We start from the raw sequence: 19,331 nt of genomic DNA, 5'->3' as shown, positions 1-19,331 counted from the left end.
TAAGCGCAGAATACTGATTTATTACAAATAAAAGACTTCTTTGAAGACCATCAGGGTTGTTAAATAACTACATTCAAGAAACAGATAAGACGTTGTTCAAGTTTCTCAGCCATCATACCAAGTGCCTTAATACAACATGACTGAATACATACTTGCAAATTAGCAGCCTGTTTATTATTATCTTTCATCGACACCCCAGAACAACACACAAGGCACAGTGTGACTAAGCTTTGACTTCATTGCTGTAATCTGACAAAAGCATACAGAATCCAAAGGGCAAAAGTAAAAGTAAATAGAATTACTGAGCCTGAGCTTTCTGTTGTTGAACCCACATAATAAATTCTTTTTAACGACAAATTCCAGTAATGTGATTCAGTTCATTTACCCTCCTTCCCCCTCCCTTTCCTCCCAAGTTCTGCATTGTAAATGGTCTTATAACCCAGCATGTTAACTGTCCAGAGAACAAGGCCGTTCCTGTTCCTAAGCAGCACTCGTCATTACTCCTGAACCACACATAGCAGACATGGCCAGTCTAACTTCAGATCAAGCCAACATCCATCACGTAATCACTCCTCATCAGCTGACAGCTTGTCACAGCCCACTAAACAGCAGCAAGGATCAGGATGTCCGGTTTGCAATGACAGACCAGTGATGTCCTGGCAAAGCCCTAAGCAAAATCCAAAGCAGACCACTATGTATTTTACTATATGGGCCCAGCCTTAATTATCTGAAAACAGAACTTAACACAGTCACATTGGTGCTCTAATTACTGGGGAGGCAGAACAAGAGAGGAGAAAACCTCACTGTGAGAGCAAAGAGGAGCCCTGACAAGAGCCAAAGATGCTGCTCTAGCCAGGAGAGAACAGCTTTACAAAGCCTGCAAACTCCGCTGCTTCAGTTCTCGAGTTCTGCTTTACTCCCACATAGCTCTGACTCACATCACATCAATCCACATTTAAGCAACTGCAGATACGTCTCTACTGTCCTTGTCCAGCTGGGGTACAGAGGAACTTGCTGACTTGTTGATACGTGACCCCTACGCTCTTTTGGACAACAGAAGGAAATTGAGTGTGGCTGAAGATTTAACACACTCATTTCAAATTAAGTTTCCTTCCAGATCCTTGGCTAATGCACCTCCACCTTCCTGGCTGTCAGCTTTGACTCAACCATCCTCTAACAGGTGAGATGGAGCAGAAGAATGAAACTAGAAGTCTGGAATTTGGAACACGGCAGTTTGCATGCTGGAAATGTCTGGAATCCAACGTGATAGAGCTAGATGTGATAACACAGCTTGTGAAGATGGAAGGAGATTATCAAGATGCTAAGGTTTCAGAAATGTCATAGGGAGGTCAGGCATAAATATACGTACAATATCGTAATGAGGCAGAATTGTAGTTATAGCTGAAATCTTTCTATAATGGACACATTCCTACATTTAACAGTGCACTGTTATCTTCAGTTGTTAAATTTACTATTACCTGCAGGAATCGTACTAATATCTGGAATTCAGATTTCAGTATGCATCTGTTTATGGGACTGGTAGTCACCAGGCTATAGAAGAACACGCTCCCTGAAATACTGAGTTGTTTCCCTCAACAGCCTTCGCTGGTCCTGCAAGTCGCTTCTATATTCCCTCTGAAGATGATACAAAAACTTCATAAATTGCTTCAGCATTCAGCTGTTTGAGTAGATTATTTTAGATTTAGGACTGTAAAGTACCTTACCATAAGAATAAAGGATAAAGCTCCTCTTTTTAACTTGATGCATTCAAATAAACCCCAAACCGAGCAGAGAAACAACGACTCATAACACCAAACCCACCACTTGCCATCAAGAGAACAGTTACAACACATTCACCCACCAAGTGACACAAGATGGAGATATGAAAACGAAAGGGAAAATTACAACGTGAGATTATGTTGCACTACAAACAACACGTCACCAGTCAGAGAACTTTTTGGAGTTGTATCTTTTCAGCACAAACAGCTCATTAAGTATTGAACAAGTACAAACTCAGTCACATTTTCCAAGCAGCTAATCTAGTTTCCAAGCTTAGCCATCCCGTTAAAAGCTGTAGCCTGGCTTCCTGCAGAGAGAAAATAAATTTTAGATCCACACCTATTTCCTGCTCACATCGAGTTTCACACTTCATGAGTCAAAGGCACTGTATGATAAACATCATACTGAAACTGCTTTTGGACCGATGGTAGGATCCAGAAGCCATACAGAGAAATTTAGTTGCAACTAACCCAGAAACGTACCTGAACCAAAACCAAAAACCAGCTCTTAAATATGCGAGAGGGTGTTACTAGTTTGAACCAACGTTCCTTTAATGAAAAAAAAAATTAAGAGTTAAATGCTACCAATTTATTCATCACTGCTGTACATCAATTTCTAGTCATACAAAAGAAACTAGCTTTTTCATCAAATAGTCCATCATCACAAAGAAAATATTACCTTTACCTCATAAAAAATGAAAAAAAACCTCCAGAGATTATTTAAATATAAGTCAACACTCAATCTGTGAGTTTTCACATTATTAAACGTTAGGTCATTTGTAGTGGTTGGTTAAAAAAAGTAGATTGGAAAGCTAAAAGCATCTACTAGGGAAACAAACTTTGATTGAAAAGGTTAATTTTTCCACTGAGGTTACAAAATCATTTCCTCCTAAACAGGCACAAACACTGTCATACGCGCCATACTGAGGCCAAATGTGGCCAACGTAAATCTCAAATAAATAAGGTAAGAAACATATGTCCTCAGAAAGAATCCACTGAATTTGTTCCAGTTCTTTACTTTCTAACTTCAGCTCCTACATGAATATCTTCAAAAGGCTTCAAATGAAAATGCCAACATTCACATTTCAAATGAAAACATACTACTTCTGGAATATTCAAGAGCACATGCCTAAGAACTTATGATGCCCTGGTGAGACCACATCTGGAATATCGTGTCCAGTTGTGGCCCCTCAGTTCCAGAAGGACAGGGAACTGCTGGAGAGAGTCCAGCGCAGGGCAACAAAGATGATTAAGGGAGTGGAGCATCTTCCTTATGAGGAAAGGCTGAGGGAGCTGGGTCTCTTTAGCCTGGAGAAGAGGAGACTGAGGGGTGACCTTCTGAATGTTTACAGATATATAAAGGGTGAGTGTCAGGAGGATGGAGCCAGGCTCTTCTTGGTGACAATCAATGATAAGACAAGGGGTAATGGGTACAAACTGGAACACAAGAGGTTCCACTAAAATTTAGAGAAGAAATTTCTTCTCAGTGAGGGTGCCAGAACACTGGACCAGGCTGCCCAGGGGGGTTGTGGAGTCTCCTACTCTGGAGGCATTCAAGACCTGCCTGGACACCTTCCTGTGTGACCTCATCTGGGTGTTCCTGCTCCGGCAGGGGGACTGGACTTGATGATCTTTCGAGGCCCCTTCAAATCCCTAACATTCTGTCATTCTGTGATGTAAATTCATGGACCTAATGAGAAAGAGAGAAAACACTGGTAAACATCACTGCTAGGGACAGAGAGAAGCAGGGCTGCTAAATAAAATCAAGTACAACAGAATAACCAGAGGGAAATAGGATGGAGAAAAGAGATACTGTTTGGGATGACTGGAGACTGGAAGCTTTTGAAGACGGAGAGAACACATACATAATAACTCTGCTCTAAGGAAAGCTTTTACAATTTCTTTCTTCAAGTTCCACAGCATGATTCATTAAGCAGCTATTCTTCATGCCAAGCAGAAACGTGACTGAGCCCAGCGCTGCTCCAAGGCCGTGCGCATTCACAGGGAGACAGCACGGCACAGGAATTTCACTCATACATAAGTCTGCGGAGTGAAACTTGAGCCTGAATACGCTCAAGTGACCATAAATGCATCCAGCAGACAAAAGGCATTTGTGTGCCTGTTTTGAAAAAAAAGAAATCTGTTGCTTCTAATCCGAGATCAAACATCCAGTGAAAAATCCCCCCGGAAGCAGAGAGCAGCATACTGATGAGTTTGATCATTCTTCAAGAATGATTTAGCTACTGCCAAAACATAACTTCAATAATTTAAACTGTTGTGGCGTGAATTATCTGTTTAGACCGAAACCAAAGGATCAATCAATGAAACTACAAAAACAGTTCTAATAGACGTCTTTAATCTAAACTTGTTAAAATATGAGGTTCCTTAATGTTAATGTCATCTTTGGAACAGAAATAATCAAGCATTTATTCATAAGAAGAATGCTCAGAACAGGTCTTAATATTAGTCCAGTTAAATGAAAGGTTTAAATGTCATCAACAATCAAAATGAAGAATGTGGAAATCTTAGAATTATAGAATAGCTTGGGCTGGAAGGGACTTTAAAAGGTCATGTTAAATGGCACCAACAGAAAATTGCTACTCAGGAATGATGCCATTTGATGCAGCAATATTTTCAACCATCTACAGGAGAAAACAAACCCTACCAACGCTGTTTACCAACTGAAATACTCATATTCATGCTGCTGTATTTCATACAGAAGTACAGAATAGACAGCACGCGATAGATCCCTGCCACATGCTCACAAAATCAAAAAATCAAATCAAAACTAACGTTCTTGGCATGATGAAACTCCTTCACAAAGGGGTGACAGAAACTTTTGTGCTAGCAGCTATTTCACTATAAACTTAAGACACCTAAGCTTATGTTGTCTTTTTCATTTAGGCATGAAGTTCCTAATTCAACTACAAAAAAGCACAAAAACTAATACAGATAATAGCAAACATCTGAGAAGATTTTCTACAGAAAGATACTGCACACGTTGATTCTTCTGGTTTTTTTGAAAGAGTGAAACCAGTTAACATACATTAATCAGAACAGACAAAACCACCATTACAGGTGTGCAAAGTAGATCACAAGATAAAAAGATAAATAATTTTATAGCTTCCAGGTTCAATTACTTACAACATAATTGTTCCTTTATTAAGAACTTTTATTTCCAGAAAGGAAGCCAATGAAAGGTTGCTGGAATTTCTTCCAGGATAATTTAAGTATCTCAACTCTTACACTAAATGCGTGAGGTTTCTTTCTAAAAACAAGAGTAAGCACAATAAGATTAAATAGCAAGTAACGTATAATCAAGACCAACAGAATGGTTAATTTTAGTATATTTTAAGAAAAAAATCCCATTCCAGCCAAATCAGGAATATTTTGGGCATGCTCTGAAATATCTGATAAGTAACTGTTATTGCATACTTGTTCCAAAATCGGTCTTTGAATACCTAAATGTAGATGCAATGGCAGCTGCACCAACTAAATCAGAAAAATCCACAGAAATCTGGGATTTGGCAACTGTTAAGACCAATGCTGGGGATTATTTTTCTGCTTTATTTGAAAAAATGCACAGTTTGTTATGTGGGGAACAAATGATCTTACAACTCGCTAACTAGGTCCTTTTGTTTCTTAAATTCATTTGCTAATTAGCTCTTCGAGAATTCCTCAGTTTTCCAGATGGGGCAAAAAGGCTTTGAGGCTGCCAACCCGAAAATCAACCGGCTGACGTCTCTGCAGGGATCCCGGCACTTGGCACATCCCTGACACCTCCCTCCGAGCACAGACTCATCCATCCCACCCAGGTTAGAAACTCCCCTGTTGACCAAAGGAGATAAAATGTAATCTGTCATTTTAGGTAAGAGCAGCCACACTGGAGTGTGCTTGATATGGTAGAGGAAATAAAGATGCAGCTGCCAAACATCTGTGGAATCCATCGTTTCTGATAAGAAATTAGCCTTTTTGTTTGAAGAAAAAAATAAATCACAGAAAGCCACAAAGCAGACGAGCCGCATTCTGAAATGTATTCAAGCACAACAGTATGTGCATGCGGTCCCTCCCCATACTGCTTTTCAGGGTTTCCACAGATAATGTCAAGACTACCAGCAGCAGCAAGAAAACCAACTCAAGAATAAACCTCATCAACTGAAAAGTCTGAAGGTAAAAAAGGACAAAAAAGGGCAATATAAAAAGTGCCAATCTCAATGAAAAGCTTTTGTCCTAATCTTCCCCAGACCTAGTGCACATAAACTCTTGCTGCACGAGTTCACTCTCTACTGCTCAGCTATGTCGCCTGTATCTCTGCTACTCCCTTGACTACCATAATCTTCTATTAGTCTTTCGGCTTGCAAAAAGAAGATCTAATCTAGGATTCCAGTTTCTAATTAACTTGTCTTGTATTCATGTGTACTTTATGAGTACAATGAGACCATCTAAGAGGAAATATAATCATAGTATCCTGTTTCAATGCAACGACCAAAGCTTTGGTGCACCAAAACTTCACTGCTCCTCAACTGTTAAAAGACCGAACAGATATGATGGAAGACTTAGGCCTAACCGTAAAGAGAAAATGAGAAAATTATTTAATTACTCATCTTTATTGAATTTGGAGAAGAAAAGGTTCAGAGGAATCTAATCACAAACTTCAAATATCTACAATATAGTCATAGAGAAGATGGAGGTCTCGTTTCACAAGGATGCACTTATTTTTTCCTTTTTTCTTCCTTAAGTCTTCCTTGAAAATGTGTTACAAACTCAATTATTTTTCCAATGAAAATCAATGCTAAATGACTTTTGTCACCACGAAGCGTTCCAGGCAATGCAAATATTCTGTAGCAATAAAACAAATTATTAACTTTCCTAGTTTGTCCTTGGCCAGCAAAGCATCAAGAATGAAAATAAAATTCAAAAGCTGAACTAGGTCTTCAGATTTTTTAATATTATAAAGCCTTGGGCAAATGTGACAATATTGATATCAAAATAATCATTTCATGTCTTCTTTCCTACCCATGTACTACTCCGAGTCTTTGGACAGATCTACATTTGTGCTTTTCATCTTGCCTGCAGTACTACATCATTAGGCATGTGCAGTTTTGCCTGACTGGTAATTTGTTTGCCAGAGGGAGCAAAGAAAGAGCGTTTTGTTTGCAGGATCTTTTCCCTTGGCAAGAGAGAAGATATAGGAAACATGAACTGTGCTGTTTCTCTAAAGAACTTCAACATTCAGACCAGCAAGAGCCTTAAACAAATGCAGTTACATTGACAAATTACATTTATCAATTTAGGTCATCCGATCAATCCAGATAAACAAGAAAAAAGCCATCTTCCACAAGTGTACGCTGCCTGTATAGAGTTACTGTCAAATATATTTTTTCCAGAAGTTTCTCTCCAACATCTTCAAGATGCAGCATTTTCTCCCTCATTATCTACTCAGGTAAAATCCACCTTTCACTAAACTAAATTATTCTGGTTCCAGACAAGCTCTGCGTTTCTTAAACCTTTGAAATTTCTGAAAGGTTTTCCTGCCTCATCCCTTCAGCCACATTAATTTGCTACAGCGCATCCATCCAATTCTGCTTCCCTCACCCCCTCAAGCATGAAAAGCTGCTTCCTCATGCCCTTCAGGGCTCAGCTTCGCTGTTTTTGCAACATTTGTTCCCCTTAATTAAATCAAACTTTGGCAATTCATCCAACAAGCACCTCTGCATTTTCCTTTATGTGACGCCTTACTCAAAATTGTGCCTCAAAAAAACACAGTGATCATTTCTCCTTCAAAACAACACCGAGTTGGCAATGACTCACAGCACTTGCCATTGGTCAGAGTGCTGATACATCCCAACTGTTTCTTCTCAGTCACTCAGTCTGATTTTTCTACAGATCCCCATCCGCACCCGCTCTCCTTTTGTGCTCCGAGATAGAAGCGCTTTGGATGAAAGATGTTTTACCTTTTTATACCAGCATCACTTCTCAGGTGAATATCCGAAAAACATAACACCTAAGAAAAATTTTGGCAAACTAGCTGCTGAGCCGTACTTTTCGCAGCATTTTCACATACATGCAAAACTAAGTAAAAGCATAGCATCATTAAACTCAAAAGAATGAAAGACTGAAACCTGTCACAGCCAGTCGTTCATCTCCACAAAGTAAAAATGAGACAACTGCTTCATAAGAAAGATCGTAAGTTGCTTCAATTTTTAAATTTCTCTTTTTTAATTTAAAACACAAGACTGCCTCCAGTAAGGCAGACTATGTGCAAACCTTTGCAGGAAGGACCAAGGACCAAGAGCTCAAGGTTGACGCAGCACAGAGAAGCATTACAAGCACAAGTAAGCAGCAATTTCAACAGCAGCACTTTGCTTCTTGCAAACCCAGTACAAAAAGCCAATCTTCTCTGCTCAAAAGCCCCTAGAATTAAAGATGACAAGAAGTGCAAGCTGATTGCCAAGCACTCTGATAGCACAATAACAGCAGAGACTCAGGCCTTTCCATCACAGGCTATTCTAATCCAGCTGCAAACACCCAGAGGCAACATCTGTTGAATGAGGGCTGCCTAGGAGCAAGTGTTAGAGGTCATCAGACATTTAAAAAAATAACACTCCCCATTTCTCTCTAATTGCAAAGACACTACAACACTGTTCCTTACTATGTTTTAAAGAGTAATAATAATAAATCAACATACTGTTATCAAAGCCATTGGGTTTTAGCTCCCTGAAGCAAAAGCAAGAGATTATTGTTAAAAGCTGTGTGAAACTGCCCAAAGTGTACAATTTAAGGAGGCTTCTGTTACTAAAAAAACAACACACTTCATATTGCATACAGGAGTTCATTAAAAATCAGCAGTAGGTATATGCTGGATCAGCTCAGACTTCCTGAAATGTCATTCACAAGCAGTGTAATTTCAGGTAAGCCTCATATACTAAAAAGAAAGTGAGACTGTTTAATAGAGCAGGATCCACTACACTGAACTCCATAATACAAACCCATATTTAAAATCAGTGCAAGTAATTCTTGTTTTATGTAAACCATTCTACTGCAAAGCTGGCTTGTACAGCACATAAAAGAGCACTAATAAAGCAATGTAAACATCAGGCTTGTAAAAAATACACTCTAATATGCAGGATGCAAACTGGGAAAAGCAACATTACCGACGTGCAGAGTAAAAACTCCAATATACTTCTTTGCCCTCATCATCCTAAAACATGTCCAAAAATCATTCAGAAGGACTCCTGCACCAAATCAGAAACTGTTTTACTACATAGCTACAACAACCTTTAATAAGACATTGTACAGATAGCAAAATAAACCTACAGAGATATTACACAGGGAAGAAAAACCTTTATACAGTCTTAATGCAATCAAACCTATAATCTCAAAACCATTCAGCAATTTCCACCTCTGCAGAGAATTTGCAGGAGCATAATCATGCCTCTGTGTTCCTGAGCTAAAACAGGATTATTTCATTGCCTAAGTACACCAGCATCTGTGCCCTAACGGATCTTGGCTCGCATGTCAACGCATGTTTTGGCAGTTACAGGCTTCCTAATTTGAACTCCAGGAGTGACAGGTCTGACAATACCAGGGTCGTTGTTAAATTTCAAGGCAAACACAGAGTTACATTTTATATAAACATTTATGTAGCTAAAGTTTAAAAAATAAACCTGTCTGCTTATACACTCCTTAAGCGACAGGCAGGATAACAGCTGGACTCCAGAGCACGCTTCTTCTCAAATTGCAGTCCATGAGTTTGTGTGAGCCACAAGTCATTGTCAGAGGTCCCTGCTGTCTTTGTACATTATTGCTATGGTTTATCTGAAGCAAATCAGCTGCTCTTTCCACATCATGGACCGCAAAGACGACACTGCCTCCATCCTACACCCTTGTGTCTAGACTAACTAGTCTATCTGCTGTGGCTTTGTAGCTGATGGCCTCATCAAGAGCAGAGACAGACAGCTCTTCTCCACCAGTACTTCACATCCAGTAGACCCCACAGACACTTCTCTCCAGACCACCGTGGAACAGACACCTCTTGCCACATCCTCTACTTTAGGCTGTTATTTCAGGTTTTGGAAGGTAAGCTGTGAAGAGCCAGGCTGGAAAGTCCCATACACCAGCAACACCTTACAGGTGGCAGAGGGCTCTCCCTTGCCCCTTGCCTTCTTCAGTGCCCTTACTTTACCATTGGCAATGTTCGCTTTTAGTTTTCCAAAGAGATTCCAAGCAGGATTTTTGCAATGCTGAAGTGTATCAAAACATCATTTTAAACAAAATATTCTTTTGAATTGTATGGCAGCTGATCAACTGTTTCATGCCTGGGTTTGCACAATGAAACCAACTCTCACACATTTATGGCAAGATGAATCAAAATATTACGAAGCTTATTAGGCAGCCCAAAAACACCTGATCAATTTGATGTAGAAGTGTTCTTAAAACATTTGAGCCCTTATAGATTAAGCATATTTTCATCATTCTGTAAACAACCTGCATTTTCTATCCTTCATAAAGCCTTTCTCCAGCGTAAGTCACCTATGGCTAAAACTTCAGCATATTAAAGCTCATTCATCACCACCTCTACTTAATAAATCCACACTGGTGAAACAGACTCCACTGACGAAAGTTTGATTAGATAAGCACTGCATGTGGAAAAAAAAATACACAGAAGCAATCCAGCAAATACAAGTAAAAGAAAAACATGAACTATCTCCAGGAAGATAAAAGGACTTATGACATTTGGATCCCACTTTCTCCTCACTAGCAGTGAAAAAAATCCTGGTAAGAAACCAGCTGCTGACTGTCAGTTATTTTAAGAGCATAAAGCTTTATGTGGTTACTAAGATCAGGGAAGGGCAGCGGAACATATTAGTCCATTCACGAGGAAACTGAATAGCTTAGATACAGCATGTCCCTTCAGTGTCCAACGTGTCACATACACCCCTAATCTACTGATTACCAAGGGCACAGCTTAAGTACCTGTTCCTATTGTACAAATTAGACTTACTCAGACATGGGCAGATGTCAAGTAGAACAAGGCACCCTCATCCAGCCTGTCAGGAAAAAGAAAAGCAGCATAGGGAAGGGGTGTGCATCTCTGGTTTGGTTGAAATAGTTTATTTCTACCATTTTAAGTATTATGCAGTATACTTAGGAATTAATATTTTTGAAGTTTATGAGTCAATATTTATGTTTCTGAGTTTATGAGTTATGAAGTTTATGAATCAATATTACTAAATGTGAATTCTTTTATTGCACATTCTCACCCTATTAGCAAAGCTACTTTTTAACTTAACGGACTAAGCCATAGCACATATTTTAAGCCTGTTACAGATTGCTTGAACATTTAAAGGGGAAACATTTTCCCACTTTTAACTAGAAATCCTGCGCATTCCTAAGTGCACAGTAATAACTGCAATAAAAACAAAGGGTACAGGTAAATAGCAATTTCCATTATACATCCCACAAATTTTATATAACTGTATAAATACTACTCACAGAAAGAGGAATTACAGCACAGAGGTTAAAGCCAAGGTTATGATCATGTAGAACTGAGCAAAGAAACCAGTTCCTGCACCTCTACCCTGCAACAAGCACTAAACTCTATTCAACTCCCATTACATCTTACCCATATTCACCCTTGCAACAATCCCGTAAGAATTCATGAAACTACACGGGCAGATATTACCTGTTATTGCAGTCACTAATGCTGACACAGAGGAGTCTTAATGTAGGCAAATCCAGAAACGCTGCTCACGGTGGGTGTCACTGGCTGTAAGCCTTATCCGCTCTCTTAAGTATCAGAGCACAACCTGACCCAGCCATATGCTGAAGCCCGTGAAAAGCTGACTGCTATGCAGCTAAAAGGTCCTTAACAGCAGCCATCTGTATAAATTAAATGCTAGCCCCAAAAAATAACTGTCGTCTGTTTTTTTCATTGAGCCTTTCCTGAAAATTACCACGCGAAAATACGGTGGACATCTCTAAATACGCTCAAAGAAAAACGTAGGTATCATCAGTAACTGTGGCATCACTACGAAAATATTTTAAGGAGTGTAGACTGATACTTGGAACATTTATACCTAAATTATATTTCTGGTAAAAAAAAAAAAGCACACACACAAAGCCCAAAAAACAAACCACAATCAAGTTCCAACTTTATTAAGCTGATAACAATGAAGACCTCATTAAAAAAATATATATATATTTTAAAAATTAAAAAATAAGTTATTTCTCAACTGCAATTTTTTCTAGGTTCTGTAGAGTGATACCCAGCTGGGAAGTAAATACAGCTGTACTTGTCTAACATACTGTACCTGTTTGAAGCACAAACTTACATGAGCCTGTACAGACTGGACTGTACAGACACAACTTCTACTTCCCTCATTCACCCTGATTCCTGCTAGAAAGCTACAGCGAGATTTTAATGCAGAACAGTGTCACCCATGAGGGAAGCAGCCCACGACAGCACAGTCCTGAGCAGGTCCTGCCAGCTCCAGGAGCTGCAGAAGGAGGCTCTGCCCAGGAGATCTAACCCAGGGACTCTGTTTGAGCCCTGGCCAGAATCCGAAAACAAATAGAACAACATGTGCCATGACTGAGGAATCAAATACTCCACTACTTTAGTTATCTGCAGAAGGCATCACAGAATGTAATATCTTTATTCTAAATATGAATTATTATTCTTTAAAGATATATTATTAAATAATATTCCATATTATCACTGCTACTCAGCCAACTGTGACAAAGCCTTCATGGACTGTGCCCTTGTGGCCAGGAAGGCCGATGGCATCCTGGGGTGTATTAGAAGGGGGGTGGTTAGTAGGTCGAGAGAGGTTCTCCTTCCCCTCTACTCCGCCCTGGTGAGACCACATCTGGAATATTGTGTCCAGTTCTGGGCCCCTCAGTTCCAGAAGGACAGGGAACTGCTGGAGAGGGTCCAGTGTAGGGCAACGAAGATGATTAAGGGAGTGGAGCATCTCCCTTATGAAGAAAGGCTGAGGGAGCTGGGTCTCTTTAGTTTGGAGAAGAGGAGACTAAGGGGGGACCTCATTAATGTTTATAAATATATAAGGGGTGAGTGCCATGAGGATGGAGCCAGGCTCTTCTCGGTGGCAAACAATGATAGGACAAGGGGTAATGGGATCAAACTGGAACACAAGAGGTTCCGCTTAAATTTGAGAAAAAACTTCTTCTCAGTGAGGGTGACAGACACTGGAACAGGCTGCCCAGGGGGGTTGTGGAGTCTCCTTCTCTGGAGACATTCAAAACCCGCCTGGACATGTTCTTGTGCAACCTCACCTGGGCGTTCCTGCTCCAGCAGGGGGATTGGACTGGATGATCTTTTGAGGTCCCTTCCAATCCCAAACATACTGTGATACTGTGATTTCGACTACAAGAGAGTGATCTCAAAGTCACAGACTCAACCAAATCACCACCATCTCCTGGGTAAATCAGCTGGAGCAGCACAAGGATTTCTCCTGCTGCTTCATAAAGAATCCAGCACTGGGCCAGGACACTGTTGTAAAGAAATCCTCCCGCAGCCTTCCTGAACTGGCAAGCAGAGCCTGGAAGGAGCCAAGGGAAAGATGACTACAAGCCAATATTATCTTGAATCAGATTTTTCTCTCAACTGAAAGCAAGACAGACTACCAGCTGCTATTTGCAGATGCCAAACCTCATCCCAGAATGAGGAAATTAAGCATTAATGACTTTTTTTTAAAGCAGTCACTAAACTACAAATCACAAAACCATATCTATGAAAATATGCAATGGGCCCCAGGATAAGGGAAGCCTAAAAACCATTTAAAAACCTTTTCCTTAGATCCAAGCAAGAAAAGCAGAAAATCCCATATAAGAATCCAAACTGGCTCCTACCTAGGAGTTTAAGGAATTACTAGTCTATTATAACAAAAGGATATTTTTCAGTTTAAGAAAATACCAACATTTTCATGGTATAGCATTAATACTACAAATGCAAAAAAAAAGTTAGAAATCAAGGTGCCTGAGGTAACAGCAGTTCTAAGCTGAGCTCTTCAGTGCCAAGAAAAGCACTGAAGTTCTCCACAAAAGCACCATTCTCTTAGATAATTATCTTTAGAACAAAGCAGTAGCTCCAGAGTATCAAAGGTAATGGTTTAAAAGCAAGCACTCAATACCACATTACTTGTATCATATACTTGTATTATACAAAAAAAGACTGTCATGGAAAATCCTAAAATAACATGCTGCTTTAATTCTCAACCCTTACTGGAAATTTGGCGAAAAAAGGAAAGCCTGGGACTAATTGCCCCAAAGGAAAGAGCTGGCTGATGAGTCTACAGCACTAGAAACAACATATTTATGGAATCCATCTGACAAATAAGACACTGCATCACCTAATTGTGATCATAAAAAATGACCTTGTTTCCACAAAAGTACTTATTTCGGTACAGTTATATTCTGCCATAGAGGTTCTTCCTTTCCTGTAATATTTTGGGAGCGCAGTTTAGCTGCATGCTCCCAGGATGTTGCTGTGTTCCAGCAGACAGGAATGGAAAACTTTCAGGAAAGCTTCCATTGACTGCTCCTATTCCCATCTTGATGGCAAATAGGTCAGAATTCGAATCAAAATTAGACAAGAACAACAAAGTGTTAATAACCTGTCATGTAGAACAGGTAGCACCCATAAACTGATCACTATAGGAAAGAATTATGGTTGATCATTTACATATTCTATTGCTCTGTCTTCCAGCTCTTTATTTCAACAACCAGCTTTGTCTATGGTTTCCATGAAGGGCTCTATATTCACAGCTTTCCAGAACCAAATGAAACTGTCAGGCAAATGGCACAGTTCTGCTAAATTAGGAAAAATAAAAATGAATTCCCACATTAGCATTTTGGGCTTTTTAGAAACCACACGTCAGTTACTCACAAAGTGTCTCTCCACATCATCTCTGATAAGCGGAAATATCTCCTCTGTTCTTCATGCACCTGTAGTCAAACAAAAAAGACGTGAAGCAGAGTCACAGACAGGCATCCTGAAATAGCATCTGCCTCTCAGATCCCATGGATTTGCACAGAACAAATCAAGACTCATTCTAAACATTCACACACAATACGAGTTTTTCCCCTTTTCACTAACTTTCTCCAGTAAAATTACAGAGAAAAAGGAGCACAAAAGAAAGAAAACTGCTTCTTGTTTGCATTTATTACACTGCTCTTTGCTCTGGAAACAAGGATGAATTATGAAAACTAATCAAGTGAACACAGAAAGCACATGCCCTAGATATTTCAAATAATCTCTTGGTTTAACCCAGTTGTTCCTGAGTCTGCCTATCCCATGAACAACTCACTAAAATGGAAGCTGTGACTCATGAAAGACACCTTTTATTTTGAGAGAGGAACAGCTCGAATTATTTACATGCAAGACGTAATCACATTAATTTGTACAGAAGAGGCCAAAATTTTAATGAGTTCCATTTTTGAGATCTAATACAGTTGATCAAAAACTCCTTGTTATTGTTTTTAAATGTCTCAAGAGTATGATATCTTACAGTCATTAACCTAAATGAAAGACTACAGACTATATCTAAGTTTGGGAACTTGTACTTTCATTTGAAGGGACCATGAAAACGTTGTAACGTTTCTGTTTGCTGACATAATTTAGCAACAAGCATTGCAAAATATAAACTGTGCAACATATGCAGAATATAAACCATGCAATACATATGCAAAATGGTTGCACTCGATGATCCTGAGGGTCTCTTCCAAGCAAAATGGTTCTATGATTCTATTCTACCCCCCCCAAAAAAGCCACACTTCTGATTTTTGGTCTTTTATATATTTTATCTTGGTAAAAATAAGTCAATGACAGAAAATTAGTAGTCACATGAATTACACATGAATTAGGTATTTCTTTAAAGCAATTACTATTTATTCACAGCCCAAAGCAGAAATTCCTGGTTTTTAATTAGTACTTTTAACATATGAAAGTAAGTTAGCATATTGAGATATAAGTATTAGTAATTAAGATATTAGTATTAGTTAGTATTTTTAGCATTTTTTAGATATGGCCACAAAACAGTAAATCTATGCAATAGATTTGAACTAACAAGTCAGTTTATATCTATATCTATAGCATTTTTTAGATATGGCCACAAAACAGTAAATTTATGCAATAGATTTGAACTAACAAGTCAGTTTGTATCTAACAAAAACCAGAAACTTCTGCAAATCATTGTCTCCTCTCCAATTGCTCTGTACCATTAGAAATTAAATTCTGACTTCAGAGAGGAGGTCACAAGCAATACTAATTTAGGAGCCTGTCTAAAATGTTATCTGGTTAAAAAAGATTTAGACATTAGGTATCAAGAAATTGCTCGCAATACTTGTAAGCATGAATAATAAATTCAGTGTGTGCTTTGCAATACTTTAAACGAGCCGTAACAGAGACGGCATCAAACAGAATTGTTTAACAGCATCTCCCTTGCCCGCTCCCTCCCACTGATGCTGGAGCAGCTGGGAGAATAAGGTTCTTAACTCCTGGTGCTGCTGCACCGGGATATTCTCATTTCAAATAAACTCCAGGTTTTCCTCCTTTAAAGAAGTCTGCTGAGTAAATAGGATAGCTTTTATCTGTCCTCCATCATAAAACTAACACGTTCAAGTAGTACCACATACAGCTGAGCTACTTGCCTGCCATCCTACTCAGAAATAGTTGTCAAGCCCTATGTGACATGCAGCGTGGTTAATGCATTAATCATGAGGATGGACACTGCAGCCTCACTCCTTGTTTTACCATCCTGTGGGCTCTGCACGGGCTCCTCTGATGAGGCAAACCCAGTGCAAAACAGTACAAAGGGATCACAAGACAGGTGACCCTCAACTTTGCAAAACTCTAAGGTTGGGATTAATTCTAAGGAATAAGTGAAGTTGGCCTCATCTTGGGCAAGTATACACTGCAGATGGGTTTATGTATATAGTTTAGCATCTTCCCATACACCAGCCCGGTGAGGTCAAAACCACGTTCCTTTGATGTGGTCTTTAACAGGGTTGATTATCTGTAGGTATCAACTACACTATTCACTCCAGCTTGCTTGAAGACAGGGAAGAAAACCTGACTTTTCCATTATTAACTACAAATAAAAGGGTTTTTTTTTTTAATCCTTCCATTTTACATAACTGTCTAAAATGGTCACTCCAAGCCAAATTAGTTGAAAGACTGTTAACGTTTTTTCGAGAAATAAGAGTGCTAGCAGTACACAATAAATTTGTGCTGCGTATGGCAAAACTAGACCTGGATTCCTGAAAACACAGTTTCACCTTCTTCCAGAGACTGTTTAACAAATTAGGCTGGCCAAACTACTTACACACAGTCAGTACTACCTCTAGCAACTTTAATCGTGTTGCCCAGTTTCAAGTAAAAGGCCATTTATCAGAGTGATTTCAAAAATTGAATCCCTTCTATCTGTCCATCTCCTCCCCTCACCTGAAGGTTTCTTTGTGATGTTTTAACGGCACAGTTTATATGTTACCGCTCACATCACTCTGCTTGTGAAAAAGCTGAGCCAATTAAACTTTTGAAAGGTGAAAGCTGAATTCTTCTTAAATTTGGGGCATGTTTTAAAAAATACCACTGAGGGAACAAAAGAAACGACCTCTTTTGAGCTCCATGGCTGGTTTGCAGCAGAAAGCCATAAGAAATGTTACAGGTATTATTTTCTTGTACATCGGAGAAAACTAAAGATCACAAAAAATAATAGTGCAGCATGTACAAACTGATGCACACAAGTTTCAAAACTGGAAACCAATAGATTTTCTTCCAATAAAGTTCAAACTTCAGAAAGTACATGAAGAATATTTACCAAGCCTCATTACCACAGAAATTCACAAAGCTCAAATTCCATGTTAAAAATACTAATTTTCACACTCACAAAAGTTCTCATCAGCTTTCAACAACAGAGCTGCTATCAACTTTTCCACCCTCACTGTTGACTCTACATGCCCAACACACAAATATGAGAAAAACACACCTCCGCTTACAGCTTTACAGCTGCTCACTACGTCCACAGAAAGGACAAATCTGATCACCAGCACTAACTTGTGTCTCCCCACCAGGAGCTGGGGACTGAATTTCTCAGATCTCTTGCTTTGTGGTGTTTGCTCCTGTTGCTGCTGTTATATTTTGCTGACATTCTTTCAGCTATGCAAAAGCAAGTACATATATTTATGAATAACGATTCATTTCCTCTATGAGCGATTACAGTTGCTTTAACGACCTTCAGCATGAATTTAGGAAGACAATTTAAAAGGGACATGTAAATGTAAAAGCCCCATGTAAAATTGATTACCATTTCACAGAGAAGGTTAGCTACTTCTAATTCTAACTCCATGAAATAAATAAAAATACTATGTGTGTTGGTCATATGCCAGTACACACAACTCACAGAGCAGACAGCCTGTGAAACTCATTTTTATGGCTATATTTTCTATCACAATTTTTTTTAGAGTTGACAGATGATGCATGTGGCTTATATAGGTGACATGTACCAGTTACAGTCAGCTCTTCAGAAACAACAGCAAATTAGCAACACAAGACATGTCAAAGAGTGGACAACAAAGTGTGCGGGGCACAGTCTAGGAAGCCATGAAGTGAACAAGCCCACACATCCCCAGTGGCAAAGACAAAAGCATACAGTGAAAATGAAAAATAGACTCGTCAGGTCAGAGGACAGACCTCAGCAAACACGTCATTTCTACAGAAGGTGGGCTGTTTTCCAGCGACGCTCAGAAATCACAAATGCTGTGATTTAGCCTGACCTACAATGTCAACGCAGTCCTTTCTCTAGCACAGTAGCCAACGAAAATTAAAACCATAACAAAACCAAACTGCTGAAAAACAGACTGTGGACTAAACCCACATGGAGCAAGAGGCTCAATTCCAGCCTGGGAACACAACAAAGGACACAGTTCGTGTTGCACTTAGTCTGACCCAACTACCACTCGCCTACCTTGTCCTGAACCAAACAAACCGACCAGCCGGACAATTCTGGAGGCTGCCGAGGGCAGGGAGCGCCCAGCACGGCCCACGCTGTGCCCAGCACAACCATCCCACTCACCTGGTGACAGCCACACGTCCCCGGCATCCAGAGACCAACCCTGCACGGGGCAGCAGAAAGCAGCATTGTCCCTTTTAGCAGCGGCTAATTAAATCCGACATGGAACTGCACTCCTAAAGAACTGCTTTAATCGCTAAATAAGAAGTTATAAGGCAAGCTCTCTCTAAATTCAGAGAAGTATATGCCTAAAAAGGCATTTTTATCTTAAAAGTAGGATGTAAAATAGACTGATATAGGCACTTCCAGCACTAACTTTGGACACTTTCCGGTTGTTGGCACAGCCTCCCATTTTTTACAACAGGCATCGGAGTTGCATTACCTGAGAGCAGCATTAACATATATCAAATATCACCTGACAATCAATAATTAACAAGTAGAATCATTACTTTTTCCACATACAAACTAGAAGCATATAAGTATTTAAACATTTGCAATAAAAATCAAGTTAATACACAAA

General features: G+C 39.4%; 1 protein-coding gene across 6 annotated transcripts in view; it reads right to left on the bottom strand.

The window, feature by feature from the left end:
* KLHL13 (kelch like family member 13) overlaps positions 1–19,331 on the bottom strand; it is an 83,133-nt gene that overhangs the window by 51,077 nt on the left and 12,725 nt on the right. For 3 of the 6 annotated variants that reach the window (XM_065077656.1, XM_065077655.1, XM_065077654.1), the window contains one exon: positions 14,689–14,747. The exons of 2 other annotated variants lie outside the window; for them this stretch is intronic. In XM_065077656.1, coding sequence (XP_064933728.1) covers positions 14,689–14,708 — 20 coding nt within the window. In that variant the 5' untranslated portion in view covers positions 14,709–14,747. Of the gene's footprint in view, positions 1–10,782; positions 10,824–14,688; positions 14,748–19,331 lie in introns of those variants that run through there. One more of the 6 variants, XM_065077657.1, reaches the window with a different exon arrangement.

The sequence above is a fragment of the Columba livia genome, chromosome 12 (genome assembly GCF_036013475.1).
Source record: "Columba livia isolate bColLiv1 breed racing homer chromosome 12, bColLiv1.pat.W.v2, whole genome shotgun sequence".
NCBI lineage: Eukaryota > Metazoa > Chordata > Aves > Columbiformes > Columbidae > Columba > Columba livia.
Note: the sequence above shows the minus strand (reverse complement) of the source record. Positions and strands in the feature narration are given on the sequence as shown.